Consider the following 21,033-nt stretch of genomic DNA (forward strand, 5'->3'; position numbering starts at 1 on the left):
TCCTTCCTTCCTTCCTTCCTTCCTTCCTTCCTTCCTTCCTTGTTCCCTTCCTTCTTCCCTTCCTTCCTTCTTCCCTTCCTTCCTTCCTTCCTTCCTTCCTTCCTTCCTTCCTTCCTTCCTTCCTTCCTCCCTTCCTTCCTCCCTTCCTTCTTCCCTTCCTTCCTCCCTTCCTTCCTCCCTTCCTTCCTTCCTTCCTTCCTTCCTTCCTTCCTTCCTTCCTTCCTCCCTTCCTTCTACCCTTCCTTCCTTCCTCCCTTCCTTCTACCCTTCCTTCCTTTTACCTTTATTATACACATACAATATCTCTGTGTTCTATCCTGGAGAACTACAAAAATTCAATAGAACATGGTAATTGACTTTAGGAAGCTTACAGTTGTGAGTACAGAATATTATATTTTAAGGTAAATAATAAAATTCTTGATTTTACAAAAAGAAAAGAAAGGAGACAGAGAGATATGTCACAAGTCAGGAGACAGGTGAAATTTGATACAACAGGATGGGATTACTCCCAACTGGAGGGTATCAAGGAAGGTTTCATAGAAAAGAGTGCAAAGTGTCACAAACTGCACTAAGAATTTTGGGACACACTGTAATTGAATTAAGACTTGAAGGATGGACAGTATTTCCACAGATAGCATTCTAGGGAAAGGCCTTCCTGGCACAGAAAATAGTGGAAGCAAAAGCATGATAGTAGGAAAATAAGGGAGTGCTAAGTTATGTGGTTAGCTGAGGATATGAAGGGGAGCAGTGTAAAATCAGACTGAAGTTAGATTGTGAAGAGACTAGTCTGGCAGGTCTTGGGACTCCTCTTTCTGAACCTCAGTCTCCTAATTTACAAAGTAGAAATAATAATAATCCTTGTACTACCTCCTTACTGGATATGGGAGAAGGCTTTTTAAATCAACTCCTGTTGATGTGGGAATTGTTAATATTATAATGATAATCCCTTTGAGGGCTCAGCTAATAATAATTTTTGAAAATCTACCCACTTACTACCTCAGGGCAGTGCACTTGCTAATGAGCTGTGTTTCCTATCAAGGGAGAAATAAGTGGGATAGTTAATCAGGGGCAGGGGAGCTGTGGGGAAGGTGAGGTCAGGTTGCTGGAAGTGGCTCCCCAGCTTGTGCAGCATGCTGTGCCCTGTGCCTGTGGCTTCTCCTCTCAGGGGGCTGGTTCTGCCTTTTCCGAGCTCTTGGGTCTCCCATTGCTTCGGCTGGCTTTCCTGAAGGATGACTTGATCTCCTGGTTCACCATTTCTTGCCAGGCATCACTGGAAAGGAGAGAAACATCAAGAGATGGGTGGATCAGCGTGAGAGGAGGAAACAACTTCGGCAAAGAGGAGCCAGTAACACTCTTTAGGATGATCTAGGAGTGTCGACTTTGAGCTAGGAGTGCTGGTGTGTAGCTCTGGCTCTGGTTGTGCTCTCATTTCTCTGAATCCCAGGCTCCTCATCCACACAATGGAGTTAATGACACTTACCTTACCTCAGGGCATCATGGAATCAGGTGAGAATGTGTATAAGTGTTTTTATGACGAATATGGAAATATGTTTAGAAGAATTGCAGATGTTTAACATACATTGGGTTGCTTGCTAACTTGGGGAGAGGAAAGGAGGGTAAAGAGTGAGAAAAATTTCAAACATAAAGGTTTTGCAAAGGTGAATGTTGAAAAATTATCTTTGCATGTATTTAGAAAAATAAAATTCTGTTAAAGTAAAAAAAATGTCTGTATTCAAATTAGGAAAAAAGTGCTTTTTAAATATATACAATAGAAATATGAATTATTATAAGCATGAGATAATGAGCTGAACATTGGCCCATACATCAGGAGATCTGGACATGGCCGCTAACTAACTATATAATGTTGGATAATTCAATTCCCCTTGCTGGGCCTCAATTTCCCTATCTGTCAAATGAAAAGAATTGAACTAAATGCTCTTTCAAGACCCTTCTGGATGCTATAATCTATGTTCTCCAGTCTCTTTCATCTCTAATATTCTATTTGCTAAGGGCCCCTTCCAGCTCTTTTTATTTCTTCCAGCTCTAACATTCTGTGTTCTAAGGTCCCTTCCAGATTTGACATTCGGTGTTCGGAGGTCCCCTTTCACTGGTTCCCGTCCAGTGCTGGAATTCTTTATTCTAAGGCTCCTTCCAGCCTGATATTCCATGTTCTAACATTTTGCCTTCTAGGATTCCTGCCAGTAGATACTCTATAACTTCAGGAGAGATGGCACCATGCATACAGAAAGACTTCATGGATCAACAACCCTCACATCAGTCCTAACGACTGATCTGTCTTAATGGTGCATGAAATAGCAATGTTCACATATAGAAACGAGGAGTCTGTTACAGAGTTCACTGGTTGGGAGGTTAATCTGAGATGCTCCCATCCTCCAAGAAAGGCTCTCACAAAGCATTCTGGATCTGGGTAGAAAAGATATCGGGAAGGGATGGAACTTTGAACCAGGTCTTTCTAGATCTCATTCTGAGACTCAAAGCACTATTTCACAATTCCTGGTATGTAGTAAATACAAGCAAATGCTTGTCAAATGAATGGATATAATCACTGACCTTTAAATTATTAAGACATCAAAATGTCCCAAGCAAAGCTTCAGAAAGTTGGAGAGAAGCTGTTGATTGGGTCACACAAGAGACAATGCCAAAGAGATCAGTCTTTGTTGGGAGTTCAAAGCTGTCTGGCAAACCCATCAGAGCTTCCCAGCCCCCATCTCTGACAGACCTGTCCCAATCACCTTCCACCCAAGTTGCGGAATGCATTTTCCAGATGTCATCATTGGCCTCTTGGGGAGGGTTGTGTCTGGGCCCGTGGCTGGATTGATGCATCGGAGGGAGGCGGGGGGCATGGTGAGCAGGTCCCAGCAGTAGAAGAGCACTATATCTTGGGTGGGGGAGTTATGTGAGACAGTCTCATTTCCCCCTCACAAAACATGATCCTCTCTGTAGTGCACTCACCCCAAGAGTCCCCCTGCTGACTCCCAAGGCACTGGAATGAACTCTGTTTCCTACCTCCCATCTCTCCTATTAGATTTGTGACTTTATTGACCTGTGACTTGACACGGAAGAGTCTCTCATTTACTTTTTCTGATCACAACTTGTATCACAGGCTCTTTTCAAAAGTGGGTCACACCCTCGGACCTTGTTGATTCCCTTTAGTCAGCAGCTTATATTAGGGTCTGTTAACTTCAAAAAGAGCTCCCTTTCTGTAACAATACCAGTATAAATATAATAGCTAACTTCTCTATAGCACTATGAGGTTTGCAAAGCACTTTACAAACACCATCTCATTTTATGTTTAGAGACACACTGAAAGGGAGGTACTAATATTATCCTCATTTTACAGATGAGGAAACTGAGGCAAAGTTTAAATGACTTATACAGTTACTATCTGGATTTGAATTTAGGTTCATGTGACTCCCGATCCAGTGTTTTGTCCACCTCTCCACCTAGTTGTCTACTCTAGGATGTGCTGAGGTGAGAGACTGGAAGATCCTGAAACCAAACACTACAAAAAATGTCCTTTAGCTGGTTGAAAAGTAAGTAATTTTCCTATGTGTTCTGGTAATAACTGGGGGGATAGGAAATGGCAAATCTCTTCAGTATCTGGCAAATGAGGCCATGCTGAAATGACTGAATAACAGAAAAAGTAAGAAAGCTAAAATGACCGGTTATGGTTGTCTCCTCCTTAGCCCCTCTGACACTGACTTTCTCTAACCTTCAGAGTTAGGTGTAAAGGTCTCTGCTTGTCTTCCAAATCTAGAAGTGAAAAGCCAAAATTATTAAGTATCTAAGATTATTAACTAATAATTATTATTATCTTAGATCAATAATAACTACAGAAAGGATTATTGCTTAAACTGCCTCTGCAGCTACACCATCTTAGTGATGGAAGCCAGCAGTAAATTTCTTACAGGTGGTACTCCTGAGGCAATCTGTGGCAAGCCTCTCCCTTTCTCAGAGCCTCAGTTTCTTCATCTGTGACATGGGGATAATCATGTTTGTACCTCACAGAAGTGATGTAAAGTAAAGGGCATTGTAAATTCTTCAGCTCTACCGAGATAGGAGCTGATACTTATTTTGGACTGTATTTTATATCATTGCTCCAGCATTGCCTGCTGCCCATATGGGAATGGGCTTGATTGGGAAGGAAGTAGACCAATAGAAGCAAAGGAGAATCACTAGCAGCAGGAATCCCCTAGAGGGCTGAGCCCATCTCTACAGCTGCCTCATGCAACACAATAAGTATGGAAGAGGAATCAACTCAAGAATGTGTGTCCAGACCTGAGACTCCAGCCTCCACAAGTCTCTTTCCCACAAGCCTTTTAATGCTTACTGGGCAATCTGTCAAATTAACTTCCCAAAGTACTCCGTTATCCAAATAATGAACAATCAGTTCTTACCACCACCCTCTTACTCATATACCAGGGCCTTTTGTGCTATTATAGGAGCGAAGATTTAGGACTAGAAGGGACGTTAGTGATCAATAGCTCTGTTGGCCATGGAAGTGCCCGTAATCCCTGCTACGTTAGGTCGAGGCTGGTGGATCTCTTGAGCTTGGGCATTCTGAGCTTCAGTGGTTTATGCTGAAAGAATGTCTGCACTAAATATGTCATCAATATGATGGGTGGGGTGGGGAGAAAAGCACCAGTTTATCTAAGGGAGGAAATGAAGCAGGTCAAACGTCCCTGGCTTTAGAGTGGAACTGGGTCCATGAATAGCTCCTGCTTTTTCAGTCTGCACCTGATGGGGAGACCGGGTCTTAAACAAAAAACAGAGATCAAGTTGTTCAACCCCCTTATTTTGCACAAAACCAGAGAGTGCAAAGGACTGGCTTCAAATTACCCAGCTGGTTAATAGTAGAGACAGGAACAGGATACCTAGGAAGCCTAGCTAAAGAAAGGAAAAATTTCTTCAATCAAAACCATCTCCTCCACTCTGATACCCAGATGTCATAAGTGACTGCTATTAAAACTACTCCTTGGGATTATGATTTTGATTTCTTCTGTAATGGTGAAGAACATATTATAGGAATGGGGAATATTGGCAAATAAATATTTCCTTGTCAAATTTACAAAAGCTAATAGCCATAACAATGCTAAATCCATATCAATTTGCTTGCCTTCTCAGGAAGAGAGGAGAGGAAAGCTGGAAGGTGAAAAACTGGAATTCAAAATTTAAAAAATGAAAGTTTAAAATTTTTGTTTACGTGTAATTGAGAAAAATAAAAATAATTTTATTTTAAAACAATTATGTCTTAAGATTGGGTAAGTGCTTTACTTAGGTTATTTTACTTGGTAACAACCTTATGAGGAAGGTGTTATCTGCATTTTACAGATGAAGAAACCGAGGCTGAGAGAGATTTAAGTGACTTGCTCAATTACCAAGCTTGAAATCATTTGAGGCAGCATTTGAACTCAAGTCCAGCCCTATACCCATTGTGCCATAATACCTGGCTACCTGTGGGTATGAGCCAGACTCTAATTACCACGTGCACAGCAGTCAATCAACAGGGATTAATTGAGACCCACTATGTGCCCAGACTGGCACTGTAGGGATGCTGAAGAGAAGCCCCTGAGCTCAGAGAACTCTTGTTGGAGGTGTGCCTTCGTGTGAATCAGTGTTTGTATGTAATCATGAGTGAAAATGTACAGGTGTGCATGGGAACCTGTGAATGTGAATTTTGCTAAGTATAAACATGTATGAGTAAGACTCTTGTAGAGGTGAGGGTCTGGGTGTGAGCCTGTGTAAATGAAATCACTTGTCAAAGTGTGTGCAGATGTGAGTGAGTGTCTAACAGATGTCCCTGAGTGTGAATGAATGTGCGGAAATGAATGTGTGAGTGTGAATGCTTATACAAGTGTGTGGAATAATAATTTTGTTGTTGTTGGGTCATTTGCGTCATGTCCCACTCTTCATGACCCCATTTGGGGTTTTCTTGGCAGAGATACTACAGTGCTTTGCCATTGCCTTCTCCAGCTCATTTTACAGATGAGGAAACTGAGGAAAACAGGATTAAGTGAGTTGCCCAGGGTCACAAAGCTTGTAAAGATTTAAGACCAAATTTGAACTCAGGTATTCTTGACTTTAGGCCTGGTACCCAGCAGTCCATAATAATAATAACTAACTACTAATAGCCAATGTTACTATATAATCACACTGATTCGCATACTCAGACATATTTATGCTCAGACTAATAGATACTTACACATTATCTCACATACCTTCATAGGATCATGGTATTTAAAGTAGCCTTACACCTTAGAGATTGTCTATTAAGCAATTAACAGTCAATAAGCATTGATTTAACACTAAGTACCCGGCAAAGTGCTAAGAGCCGGGGACACAAAGAAAGGCAGAAACATTCCCTGCCCTTAAGGAGTTCACATTCTAGCAGAGGAGATAACATATAAATAATTAGGTATATACAGATACATACATATAGAGTAGATGGAATGTAGCCATGGAGGGAAGACTTACTTTAACATTTGCAAGGTGTTTTACAAATATTATTTCATTGATCATCCCAACAATCCTGGGAGGTGTTGCTATTATTATCCTCACTTTAAATGCTTATTGTTTAATTTTATAGGTGAGGAAACTGAGGCACAAAAGGCCAAGGTCACAGGTCACAGAACTAGCATCTGAAATATAGTGGAAATCAGCTATTTCTGACATCAAGTCCAGTGCCTCCCAGGTAAGTTCAGGAACTCAGTTTCCTACTCTGTAACAATATGGAAGCTAGACCACATAGTCTCTGAGGTGTCTTTTGGGAATAAATCTATGATCTATGCTAAAGACTTCCCTAGTTTCAGATTCTTCCCAGAGATAACATTCTGCAATTCCAGGAGTAATTTTCTCAAAGAACACAAATAGGAATGAGTTAGTTGCACCTGGAGACAAAATGGCACAGCAAAGGGTTGGGGAACCACTCCCATATTCCCAACTATTGGAGGATAGCCTTCAAGCATCCAGGCCAGTGGGGCACGTTGCCCAGACTGCTCCATCAGCAGGAAGTGCTCCCCCCCCATTACATTCCCCCACCCAAGGCCCTAAGCCTTGGCACCCCTCATCAGCATCCACGGGGCGGAAGTACAGACTGATGTAAGCTTCCTCTGCCTGGAGAAAACAATTGGACCCTTTCAGAGAAGGTCCAGCCCTGTCTGGGGTCAGGGGAGTGGGGAACAAGGTCTTCCGCCCTCCTGTCATTAATCTGTCCATTTGATTTCCCCATCCTTACACCCTTCTGGTAAAGCCCTGGTGATGAATGGGAGGCCCTGGGAGTGCAACTCAGCAGGAAAACAGACCAGAATGTTCAGTAGTTTATATCATTCCTGCCTTTTTTTTCTCCCTCACTTCAATTAAGACTCTCTATACTTTCTGCCTTTTTTCTCCCCTCTCCAAACCTCATTCCAGCGAGGAAACCCCTTTTACCAATGCAGATGGGCACATGCTCTGCAACTTAAATCCTTAGAGAGTTCTGTAGCCAAGAAGAGCTTAAGTGATTTGTCCAGGATCACAGAATATATTGGTGTCAGGACTGGAACTTCCTCCAAGATCCCTTTTCTATCCTCTGCTCTATCTCTCAGTGACACACTAGCCTGGTACAGTCAATGATGTAGGTACAGATGGTTAGTTTAAGGTAACCCCCTGTGGTAAGGATTCTTAAACTGGCTCCATGGATTTCAGGGCGTCTGTGAACTTGAATGGAAAAAAATGGCATCTTAATTTAACTTTAACTCTAACTGAAGTTTTTAGGAGTTCGGTGGATAGAGCACTATGCCTAGAGTCAGGAGGAGTTGATTTCAAATCCAGCTTCAGACACTTATTACCTGTGTGACCCTGGACAAGTCACTGAACCCGCTTTCCTCAGTTTTCTCATCTGTAAAATGAGATGGAGAAAGACATAGAAAAGCATTTCTTTGCCAAAAAATAAAACAAAACAACCCAAGTGGGGTCACAGAGAATTGAGCATAACTGAAAAATGACTAAATAACAACAACTGAAATTTAGCATATTCTGAAAAGTACAATCTTCTTAGGTTTTACCTAAGGGTCCACGATGTGAAAATGATAAAAAGAAACTACAGATTTAGTAGAAATCTGCTCCCCATTAGTAGGAATGATCCAGGAGTTAGGATACATCACATAAAGTCATCTACACTTTCTTACCCAGTCCCCACCTTCCATAATATCCTGCCTTTTTCCAAAAAAAAATGAGGACTATTTGGCTTCTGAGGTCATTCTAGGACCTGGATCAACTCAGTCTGGGTCCTAAGGTCAAGCTTCAGTAGAGGGCTAGAGTCAGGGCTTAGAATGAGGATATAGCATTTATTCCTGCTACCAATGTAGAAATCAAATCTCCCCCTCTCCCCTTTTCCCTATTCCCTTCCCCATGCCTTAGTCAGGATGCCCAATACTGGCCTTTACCAAATTCTCTCATATCTGGCGTTAGAGCTAGATAGAGGAAGAGGAGGTTGTCTTGAGACTAAGACAAGCAGTCCTCTCCTGCTTTCCTCTGTACTCCAAAGTTTTGTCTTTTATTACCCCACTGCTCCTCCACTTAAACTACTACTGAACCTTCTAGGGAAGTACTTGGGATAATTGACTGGAAATTTCCCCAAGTCCATCTCCTCTCCAAATCTCATTCATCTTTCAAGGTCTCCCTCCTTCAGGAAAGCTTCCTTCACTACCACAACCCTCCTCTGAAGCTCCATGAGATTTTAAAATGACTTTTATCTATTATCTATATGAGATTTTAAAATGACTTTTATCTATTATCTATAGTGGATTACTCCTTGCTCCAGAGGTTTGTGAGGTCCCTGAGATTAAGGTTTATAGCTTCAATTAAAATTCAAGAAACATTTATTAAACGAGCTTCTACTGCATGGACCTCTGTGAGAAACACTGGGGGAGATGCTCTTGTGGAGTTTATAGTCTAATACTGAATGAGACAAAACATGTAACTCTACTGTGTGGAAAATGCACCCGAGAGGAGCCAACTAGATTCTATGGGGAGTCCAAGTGGGAGGGGTTCTTAATAACTGGTAGGAGAAAGTAGGATTCTGGCAGCTTTCCTGGAGAAGATGGGCAAAAATTCAGTAGATGAAGAGGTCAATAAAGGATATTTTTAAGGATAAGGGGCAGAGCCACGTTTTCCTGCCTGAGACGTCTGAGCCTTGGAGGAACCCACCACCACCTCCCCTTGCTAAATCCCTTGTGCTCACCCTGGTTTGATGTCCATGGGTTTAGGGAGTTCTTTTGGGAAGCCTGTTTTTCCCACTAGCCAATAGGTTTCTTCTATACCTTTGCCCTGGAAGAAAATGAAAAACTCTTAATGTTAATGTAAAATCAAAACAAATAAACATTTCTTTTATAACCTATTATAACTTGAGAATTTAGAATCATAGAATTTAGATTTTTAGAATCATAGACTCAGACAACCTCCAACCCTTTCTGGCCAACTTATTCCACTTTTATAAAAATTTTATTAGTGGTATGCATATCAAGTCGCTGAAAACTTCATCTATCAACTATTAAAGAAAGTAGAGACTTCTCAGTACTTGGCCCTTTTCTAATAAATGAAATCACGTTAGTGTCAAATCTGTGAGCTCCTCCAGGAGATCCTGACCTCTAGGAATAATATTGTGTTAGTTGCCTTGAATCCTAAGACAATACAGGTCTCCATAAGGAAGTCCCTGGCCATAAAAGATCAGTCTCATCTTTCATACATGAAAAACCAAGTGGATGAAGAATGTATATTTTCCGGTTGCTTGCAAAGATTGGAATTGAGGGCTGCCAGTTTGTGTGGGTGTGCCTAAGACAGAGCATAGAGAAATTACACAGTGAGGTAAATGAGGTGGTAAAGAAAAGAAGGCTCTTAGCTTTAAATTATATGTTATTACATACTCTGTTATAATATGTATAGTTAGGTGACTAATTGGATAGAGTGCTGGGTCTGGAGTCAGAAAGACTCTTCTCCTTAAGTTCAATTCCACCTCAGAGACATATTATTAGCTATGTGCTCCTCTGTCATATAATCCTGTTTGCCTCAGTTTGCTCATCTGTAAAATGAGCTGGAGAAGGAAATGGCCAATCATTCCAGTGTCCTTGCCAAGAAAACCCCAAATGGGGTTATAAAGAATGAGACACGACTAAAATGACTGAACTGATATATAAATGTATGCAACATATGGTTTCACACACATGGCTTTGTCAAATGTTGGCCTTCTCTAATGTGGAGTTAGGAGGGAGATAGTTTAGAACTCAGATTTTAAATAAAAATTAAATAAAATTTAAAATGCCATAAATCGGGTCTTTATTTCTCCAGTTTCCAAAGTCACACTAAAAATTTGACAATTGGCCTGGCTGTCATGAGCCAGTACATCTGGCTCCAGCACCCCTTGGAAGAACTCTCCTTACCTTCAGTTCAGTCTGACCTCTGACTTCAATTTTGTAGCCTTCGTTCAGGCTGGCCAGGGTCTGGACAGTACTTCCGCTGACATGGATCCTGTAAGCTGGCAGAGGAGAAGGAGAGTCAGGACATGGGTGAGCTTTATCTTCACAACAGGTTCATCCTTATTGACAAAATCATGGCAATGGAGAGAGCCTTGAACTTGAGATCAGAAGACCTTGCTTGACTTTCCTGTGTGATCTTGAGTAAATCACATCATACACACAGTATTACTACTTTATGGGGCAGAGGTTTTGCTATTACAGGACCTAGATTCTGATGAGAGCTATTCAATTTATTACAATCTTGGGCAAATGCCTTTACCTCTCTCTAATCTTCAATTCTCTCCACACTAAGGGAGTGGAACTAGATAATCCATAAAGATCCAGGTTTAAAGCTATGACCCAAGCTCCAAAAATGAGGGAAATAATCATTTTGTTTCTTACCTCATGGGGTCTGGGGTAAGGATCAAATTAAACTGTGTATACAAAACTTAAACATTATGGGATCAATGTTCTATTAGCTTTCAGAAGTATCCCTGGTGCATTTTCCACACATTATAGTTACATGTTTTGTCTCATGCTGATGATGACCTCTTTTGGGCCCTCATGGCTACATCTCCTCTGCCACAGCTACCTTTGGTTCTTCTGTGGAAAGATAGAAACTGGACTTGGAGTGGCTATCTCACAATTTCTTCCTAGGAAGTTCATTTAAGATCATTAAAACAATTTTAAAAACCAATGGTTCTAGTAGGACACTGGCAGCCAGTAGTCAGACACCACAGTGCACTAAGGTAGTGGGAGAAGAGGCAAGTCCAGATCTCCTCCATATTCATAATATTATAAATAGTAATAGTGATATTGCTTAGGGATAGAGGAAGTTTAATGTTCAGCTAATTCAATGTCTTCATTTTACAGGGAAGGAGACAAGCCCAAGCAAGAGGAAATCAACTTTCCCAAAGTCACACAAGCCAGTCTATAGCAGAGCCAGGTTTTTAATTTCATTTTTCTGCTTTTAAATCCTTATTTGCTCTTATCACAGCCCCTAAGGAGAGATATGGTTACCTAAGGCAGAGCCCTGAGAAGCCCAATTCATAGGTCAACTGACAGATTGAAACCAGCTGAGTGTCTGCTGAGTGACAGTAGACTACCATGCATACTACCGCATAGACAAACATGATTGTCCCCTTTGGGAGACCTTGGAAGACTTTGTCAGAGCAGTTAAGTTCGGTTAACACCTCTTTAAGCATCTTTGCATTTTGCTCTCAGGAAGCTGAAGTCCTTCACACTCCTTCAATTGCTTTGGCTAAGCCGGCAGAGTGACTAGGATGATGACAACCAGAGCAACCCTCCAGAGGATAATAATGTTGGGAAACACAATACCTTACCATATTGACTGGAATACAGACCTCCCTAGAATGAATGGATGGATGGATGCATGGACATACTTAGTTATATAAAGATAGATGAATAGATGGATGATGGATGAATGGATGGATGGATGGGATGAACGGATAAATGGATGGATGGAAGGTGGTCAGCCATATTCTTAAAATAAGTTATACTTTCAAGACAAAATGTATATAGGTAGATGATGGAGAAGAGTAGTCATTTTAGGAATAGGACATACTCTTGTTTTATACAAACATTATATAAGTCTCTGAGGTGGAATTGAACTTTAGAAGAGTCTTTCTGACTCCAGACCCAGCACTCTACCCAATTAGCCATCTAGCTATACATATTATAACAGAGTATGTAATAACATATAATTTAAAGCTAAGATCCTTCTTTTCTTTCACACCTCATTTACCTCACTGTGTTATTTACATCAAGAACTAGTCATCCCAGGATAACTTCCTTTATTTTTAACAGGGGTTGCTGGATTGGTGGTAGAACAGGGGAATGATATGGAAGTAATTTAACTAGATTTTAGTACAGCATCTATAAAATCTTTCTTTCAGTTCTTACGGAAAAGATGGAGAGATGTGAGCTAGTCAGGGATGACCAACACATGGCTTGCTAAGTGACTTCAACCAGATTAAAATATAATTGGGAAATATTTAACCAAATAAGTAAAAATATAATAGGATGTAGATAATATTAAAAGAAGACTTTCTAAGTCAACATGTCCAGATTTGGTGGTCTACATTTCTACCTGAGTTTGACACCACTGGGCTAGATAGATTATATTATAATTGAGTAATTTGGGAGATGGTTTAAAGTCATTTATGGTTCAATATCATCTGAGAAGAAAGACTATAAAATAATGATACATAGCTTTTATATAGTGCTTTAAAATTTCAAAGCCCTTTAACAATATTATCTAACTTTATCTTCACAGCCAGAATGGAAGATTGTTGCTATTATTATCCCCATTTTATGGGTTAGAAAACTGAGGCGGTGAAGGGATTTACTCACACAGTGAGTGTCTGAGGTTAGCTCTGAACTAAAGTCTCCTTAATTCCAGCTCTACATGTCCACCCGCTGTGCCACCTGGATGCACAGAGCAGCATAACAGAGACCTGTGCATAGCCCAACATCTTTTTCTCTGACACAGATAAAGGCATAGATGGTGTGCTTATCACAATGGCAGAAGATACAGAACCCGCTGAATCACAGAACCAGGATCCCCAAAGATCTTGATAGGTCAGAACAATGAGCTAAACCTAATAATGTAAAATTTAATAGAAAGAAATTTAAAGTCTTGCATGTGGGCTCCAAGAAACCAGCTTCATGAGTCCAAGACGAGACAAGAAAGGCTACACGGCGTCAAATCTGAAAATTAATCAGTCCTCTTGATGCTGAGAAAGTCCCATAATGAGAGTGTGGAGACATGGGTAGCTGGGTGGTGCAGTGGATAAAGCACTGGTCTTGGAATTATGAAGATTCTTCCTGAGTTCAAATCTGGTCTCAGATACTTACTAGATGTATGACTGTAGGCATGCCATTTCACCCTGTTTGCCCCAATTTATAAAATGAGCTGGACAAGGAAATGGCAAACCATCCCAGTATTTCTGCCAAGAAAACTGAAAGAAGAGTCACAAAAAATCACACATGATTGGAACAATTCAACAACACACATGCTGCCACCAGGGATAGCTTTGTTACAACCTAAAAAACTGCTAGCTTGTGTCTGTTCAGTTAAAAGAAAAAAATGAATTTATCTTGGCTTTCTGTAAGAATAAAGAATGATTTTTATGATCATTTTCTCCACAGAAGCCCTCCTTTTGTGCTTTCTTGTGGTGTGCCTGTCATCTTGGGCTCTCCAAGGGTTTGCTAATGGCTCCAAGGTCAAGAAAGAACTTTCCAAATTGGACTGACAATGGATTGTCTACCTATTGAGGCTCTTGCTGGTTCAGTATGGTGGTTAAAGTTGTTTGGAAATAGAGAAAATTTAAAAACAAAATTTACAAAGGCACAGAGGGCCTTATTAGATCTATGTAAGTGGAGGGAGGAGATATGCAGATAAAATCATGGGGGCTTGAAGTAGTGACATCTCATCATGCAATCCCCTACTCACGTAGTCCTGTGGACTCCATCCTGGATGCAGTGTTTACTGTGTCTCCAAAAAGGCAGTAGCGAGGCATAGTGAGACCCACAACACCTGCCACACAGGGCCCTGAAACCCCAAATCCCACCCCAGTGATCAAAGGAATTAGAAGCAGAAAGGATGTCAGCGATCTTAGATCTTAGATCAGCCAAAGGCTCATCTAAGACCATAAATTTCTTGATATTTTCCCAACTGATTAAATCTGACTTTATTTGTGTGGAAAGTGCTTTGTAGTTGTGTTCATATAGTTCCTGACTTTCCCTTGGCAGATAGATTCCCAAATATTTTATACTATTGACAGTTATTTTGAATGGAATTTCTTTTTTGTATCTCTTGCTACTGGACTTTATTGGAAATATAAAAAAATGCTGATGATTTATGTAGATTTATTTTGTATCCTGTAACTTTACTAAAGTTCTGAGTTATTTCTAATAGTTTTTAGTGGATTCCCTAGGGTTCTCTAAAAATACCATCATATCATCTGCAAAGAGTAATAATTTGGTTTCTTCATGACCTACTCTAATTTTCTTTAATCTATCTTTTTTCTCTTATTGCCAAAGCTAACATTTCTAATACAATTGACGAATAATGGTGATAGTGTGCAGCCTTATTTCATTCCTGATCTTATTGGAAATGATTCTAGTTTGTCCCCATTACATATGATGTTTACTAATAGTTTTAAATAGATGCTACTGATCATTTTAAGGAAAAGTCCATTTATTCCTATACTCTATAGTGTTTTTAAAAAGAATGGGTGTTGGATTTTATCAAATGCTTTTTTCTGCATCTATTGAGATAATCATGATTTCTTTTAGTTCGGTTATTGATATAGTTGATTATGCTAATTAAGATCACACATTTCAAAGTAGGGATTGGAACCCAGGTCCTCTAACTCCAAATTCAGTGATACTTCATCTGCCTCCCCACAGAGAGACAGCCAGGTGGTGCAATGAATAGAGCACTGGATCTGTAGTCAGGAAAACCTGAGTTCAAATTCACATGCTTATTGCTATGGGACCTGGATAAATCATTCTGTAAACTTCAGTTTTCTTAACTGTAAAATGGGGATAATAACAGCACTTGCCTCATAGGACACTAAAGGTGGATGTGGTGAGGATCACATGAGATAGTATCTTTTTTTTATATTATGCTAAGTCACATAGTAGGTATCATATCAATCTTTATTCCCTTCTTCCTGGTTTCAGGATTTGGGGAATGCAAAGATGAGGCTGGGGTCTCCCTCCTGTTCAGCTGATACTTGGAGCAGAGAGTAGATTAATAGGAAGCTCTCATTGGCATTTGGAGGCTAAAAAAAGATCATCACCTTGGTATGCTGACCAGTTCCAGCCTTCCAAATCTGATCTCTTTATCAGATGCTTAACACTGGGCTACTTCCTACCTTCCTGACCCTTTCCAGTCCTCTGCCCTTCTCCCACTTTCATCACTTGGGAAACACTTGGAACAGTGTTGGTGATAGCTTCCCTTCTGAAGCACAATTGAATGAGGATTAGATTTGAAATTAGGAAAATTAGGCTGAAATTTCAGATTTAATATCTACTAAGTATGAACTATATATGATACTGGGCAAGTCACTTAATTTTTTTTTTTGGGGGGGACTTCTATATTCTCTTCTGTAAATTGTAAAATGTTTGAGAAGAATGTTGAAAATAGATCCAGGAAAGCTGGATTAGAATCCAGACTCTGGCCCTTCCTGGCTGTGTGGTCTTGGACCATGTTATTTTTCTGAACCTTATTTTAAAATAAATTAAGTAAAATAGCTATATTTATCTGGCGTATTTAGGTTTTTAAAGTGCTTTACAGACATTATCTCATTTGTTTCTTGCAACAGCCCTGGGAGATAGGTGCTACTTTTATCCTCACTTTATAATTGAGAAAACTTGAAGCAGCATTTTAGTCCTTTATCTAGTGACACATAGCTAAAAAGTATCTAAGGAAGGTTTTGAACTTCAGAACTCATGGGAATCATTTCAGCATCTTGTTCCCTGGTCTGTCAAAGAGGGATAGCCAATGTGGAAATATGTTTAGAAGAATTGCACATTTTTAATCTATATTAGATTACTTGCTGTTGGTGGAAGGGAGGGAGAAACCTGCAGCCCAAGGTTTTGCAAGGGTGAATGTTGAAAACTATCTTTGCATGTATTTGGAAAAATAAAAAGCTATTATTTTAAAAAAGGGAACTAACCATCTTAATACAAAGTATTTCACAGGTAATTTGGAACACTGGATAGAGCCCTAAGCTGGATCAGGAAGATCTCAGACACTGTGTGACCTAACTTCTGTCTGTTTCCTCATCTATAAATTGGAGATAATAACAGCACCTACCTCAAAAGGCTGTTGTGAGGATAATGTGTGTAAAGTGCTTAGTATAGTATTTGGCACACAGTAGGCACTTAATAAGTGCTTGCTTCTTTCCTTCCTTCTTAATCTCCCCTCTTCTCTCCGCCCCCCCCCCCCCTTCAAGGTGCCACAGCCCCTAGGACTGGCCTGGCCTTTCCCGGAGCCGGAAAACCCGGTACCCACTTACCTGAATGCAGGCCAGCCCGGATACGGACGGGCACCTCAGGCACGTGCCTCATGCGGAAGTCCCCCACAGAACTGAGGATGTCCAGGGCCAGATTGGCGATTTCAGCCGCATGCCGGGTGCCATTCCGCCGAGGAAGCCCCGAGGCCACCATGTAGGCGTCGCCAATGGTCTCCACCTGCACAAGTCAGAGCCCCTCCCCTCAGAGACTGGGCTCCGGAAGCAGCCTTCCTCTCCCTCCTTCAGGTTGCTCCTTCTTGACTCAAGAGCTTAAGGCCCCGGAAGCCTTCCTTGGAGAGCTCTACTCGCTTTTCCTGTCCAACCCCGACCCAGCCCACCTCCTGGATGGGGACTAGCCCCCTGTCTCACATCCCTTTGCTTCCGAGCTTCATCTCTTTCACTGAAGCACTGACTCTTCATTAACGGGCCCACGTGCCTTTCTTATGGTGGTGTTCAGCCTTTGTTTTCGAGGAGGACAAAAGACAACTTGGGGCGCTATCCTGCGTGCATTGGATTTAAGGGAGCCTCACTGCCTCTTCCTGAGTCACTGGATCCCAGTGGCAGGACAAAAGGCAGGATGACCGATGACTGTATGGATGCAGTGGTCCACCTTGGCAACTTTAATGTCTGGCCAAGCTCTAAGCTCTTCACAGTACCTGCTTTTGGTACTTGGAATAAATTGTTCTCATTCATCCAATCCGCTGAGGGAAGTCTTTGGGGAGGGGGAGGCTTGGAGGAGGCACCCCCTAACTCACTGATACATTTGAGGTTAGTCATTACCCTCAACCTGGTTTATTCCATCTGCTGAGATGGTTTTACTGGGCTGTGGCCATCCCACCCCTACTGCTTTCTGGAGCCTCAAGTGGAAGCTGGATCATGGCGCACACCAAAGGTAGATGGCAGCCATAGTGCATAGATTACGGGGCTATGGGTCAGAAAACTCATCTTCTTGAGTTCAAATTTAGCTTCAGGCACTTATTAGCTATCTGTCCTCTGCAAGTCACTTAATCCTGCTTACCTCAGTTTCCTCATCGGTAAAATGAGTTGGAAGAAAAAAAATGGCAAACAACTCCAGTATCTTTCCTAAGAAAACTCCAATAAGGTCACAGAGAGTCAGACATGACTGAAACGGCTGAACAATCTTTTCTATAATTAATAGTTTTAGAGAAGCAGTTTGGTGAGTGGCTCAATAGGAACTTGGAGTCTGAAATCAGGAAGACCTGAGTTCAAATATGCCCTTATGCCCTTACTAGCGGAGTGACCCCAGACAAATCACTTAATCCCATCTCAGTTCTTTCACTTGTAAAATGAGAATCACAATAGCAGCCACCTCCCAGTATTTCATGATGATGAAATGGAATAATAATTTCAAAATACTTAATGCAGTGCCTGCAATATAGTGAGTGCTATATAAATGTTAGTTATTATTATTGTTACCTGAGTTCAAATCAAAACACTAACTGCATTATACTGCACAAGTCATGCAATCTTATCTGTAAAGTGGAGATATTAACAGTGTTGAGGATCAAATACGATAAGGATTATAAAGTGCCTGGCACATAGCAGATACTTAATTAATATTTGTTTCCTTCTTATCCTTCCTTTTTAGAGAGTTCCCTAGAGGCATTGGAAGGTTAAGTGATTTGCCTGGTTTTTATGGTCAGTCTGATTTTTAACTCAAGTCTTCTTGAATACAAGGCCAGCTCTCTCTCCATGATGCTATCTGCTTCTCCATTGAATCATAGAATCTTAAAAATGAGAGAACATTAGAATCAGTCACAGAAACTCAGAACAAAACATTTGGAGACCCATGCTTGTTTCTCCTGCCTTCCTTTACACAGATGGAGGACTCTTGAGTGCAGAATATTATACATACTGTCCTATTAAATTGACTGACTACTTATTTTTTGCTGACCCACTTTTCCTCCCCTCTTTTTTATTCTATGTGACAAGAAAAAGGTGAAGAGGGAGTCTTATATTTGGAAATGAAGGCCACATAAAAATAAAAACTACTAATAATTTTTTTAAAAAGTCACAGAATCTAGGAGTTTAAAAATAACAGTATCTCAGATCTGCAATTGCAGAAACACAGGATTCAGGAATGTTGGTACTAGCAGGGGCCATGGAGGTCATTTGGTGGAACTTCACTCTCTGTGTAAAAACTCCCATTATAGCATCCATCCAGCCGCAGCTCGAGCGTTTCCAGTGAAGCTGAAAGCTCACCGCCTCCCAAGGTAGTTGATTCTGTTGTTGGACAGCTGTGATAGAAAATTCTTTCTTCTATTAAATTGAAATCTGCCTCTATGGAATTTCTACTTTCTGCACATGATTCTGCCTTCCGAGGCCAAGCAGAACAATTTTAATCTCTCTCCTCTGTGATGACAGCTGTCATTTCTACGCACTTTCAACCCTACTTCTCCTTGCACCCCCCCAAAAAAAACCCAACTTCCTATAGTACAGGCACTTCTTTGGATATATTCCAATTTGTCAATGTCCCAAGCAGTTGGCGTTTGCCAGAACAGGCTTGCCCAGCTGTCTTTGTTGTGCTATCTCTGCTTTCCACTAGCATCCCTTGAGGTGTCTTAAAAGGCTGGGTATTGTGATTCTTAGCTGGTGTCTAGCAAGACTCCTCACTCTTAACTTTCACCTTCGGCTACTTTGAAGTCAGGCTTGACTCACTCCTTTCACTAAATGACTTGAGAAACAAGAATGCACAAGACTGCTGCCCAAGAGCTGTGGCTCTCTCCATTCTCACTGCTCAGAGGGTGACTCAGGAGCTTTGGTTTAATGGAAAGGACTCCAGACTCCGAGTCAGAAATACAGAGTGCTAACATTTACAAAGCTGTGTCACCTTGGGCAGGTTACTTTCAGGGTGCTAAATGAGACAAAAGCCAGCCTCTCCCCTCATAGAGCTTACAATCTAAAGGGGGAGACAACATGCAAGTAAATACATACAAACTATATAAAGAATATATATGGAATAATTAAGAGAAGGAAGGCACTGAAATTAACCGGGTTTGGGAAAGGCTTCTTTCTTTTTTCTCTTCCATTTCTGAGAATCTAATCGAAAACTGTGGTGAGAATCACTTAAGAGAGTGACATAAAGTCCATTGGAACCCAAAGAGTGTCTAGTCAAAGAACATATATAGCGTCAAAAGATATGGATTATAATTTTAGCATTGCAACTAACCAGCCACATGATCTGACTCGGTTTCTTCTTCTCTAAAATGGAAATAATCACAAGTATTATCTAGTGTTCAGAACTGTTTTGAAGAGTGTTTGTAATGCACTGTCTACTTCTTAAATCTGTTTTGAGGTGTGCCATAAAAGCAGAAGCTTGTAATTATGGTTATGCTTTATAATAACAATGATTATTATAAATAGTAATAATTGAGAAAGAGAGACAAAGAGGAAAAAGGATGGATTATAAAACTAAAAAAATTGACGATGCTGCTCACTGGCTGATTAAGTTCTGGGTGATTAGAGCCTTCATTTTATCCTGGTAATGAATATGCCATGTGGCTATGGCCAAGGTGTCAAGTCTCTCTGCTCATCACACTTCATTTTGGGTCACAAATAACTCATTTTCAATAGAGTTAATTGTCCTAACTATTCTATTAGAACTACTGTGAGGATTAACACATGAAAATGGTTTCCAGCCTGTTTTGCAAACAGTGCCAGATAAACAGTAACGAGATCCTGATGGAGAGAAAGTCCACCCCCTGAGGCATGAGCTGTGAAGGAAGATTTCTAGTAATGCTGGAAGGAATGGGCCTCTGGACATCTGGAAAATGGTGTGCATTTTTGGCAGAAAGCTACAGAATGATTGGAGAGAGATCAGAGAAAGGCAGCAGGAGGGATGATTCAGGAAAAGGGGAGATCTCTGTGTAAGGAAAGATTAACCCAAAAGGAATGAAATCACCCCAGCCTAGCTCAGGGTGGGAGCAGGAGTGACTCAGTACTACATCCAAGTCTGGTTGGGGAAGTTGAGGAATGATGCTGCATGACCCTAGTAAGATCTTTTTCTTCTATGGGCCTCAGTGTTATGATCTGTAAAAAAGGAGAGCGAAGTCTGAACTTTGTAAATTCCACATCTCTTCTAAAATTCTCTATTCTGTCTTCTAAAGTCTGTTTTTACTCTAACATAATATGCTTAAAGATTTTCTCCCTCTCCAATATTCTCAGCTATAACATTTTCTGTTTTAAGATTGTGATTTTCTCTATTCTAAATTTCCTTTCTATTCCAATATTGTGTCCTAAATAGTTCTGACACTCAATCTTCTAGTATTTTTCTATTTTAATATTCTATGTGCTAAAGTTCCTTCTGCCTCTGAAATTATATATTTTTTGGATTCCTACTCCTATACAAGTACATTTGGTAGAGAGAGAGTCCTTTTAACTATTGGTATTTATTCTATTCTATTTTCCCCTCCAATATCACATAGTGGTACAGAGAGGATCCTGAATTCCTCTTG

The 21,033-nt window shown here is 40.7% G+C and overlaps 1 protein-coding gene across 1 annotated transcript in view; it reads right to left on the reverse strand.

The window, feature by feature from the left end:
- Positions 1 to 456: 456 nt before the first annotated feature.
- Positions 457 to 21,033, reverse strand: part of GUCY2F (guanylate cyclase 2F, retinal) — a 59,402-nt gene continuing 38,825 nt past the window's right edge. Inside the window, exons 14-18 of the mRNA XM_074302242.1 lie at positions 16,562 to 16,736; positions 13,987 to 14,085; positions 10,437 to 10,531; positions 9,242 to 9,327; positions 457 to 1,270 (exon numbers count right to left, since the gene is read on the reverse strand). Of these exons, the coding sequence (XP_074158343.1) occupies positions 1,162 to 1,270; positions 9,242 to 9,327; positions 10,437 to 10,531; positions 13,987 to 14,085; positions 16,562 to 16,736 (564 nt within the window). The 3' untranslated portion in view covers positions 457 to 1,161. The remainder of the gene's footprint in view (positions 1,271 to 9,241; positions 9,328 to 10,436; positions 10,532 to 13,986; positions 14,086 to 16,561; positions 16,737 to 21,033) is intronic.

The sequence above is a fragment of the Sminthopsis crassicaudata genome, chromosome 3 (assembly GCF_048593235.1).
Source record: "Sminthopsis crassicaudata isolate SCR6 chromosome 3, ASM4859323v1, whole genome shotgun sequence".
Lineage (NCBI taxonomy): Eukaryota > Metazoa > Chordata > Mammalia > Dasyuromorphia > Dasyuridae > Sminthopsis > Sminthopsis crassicaudata.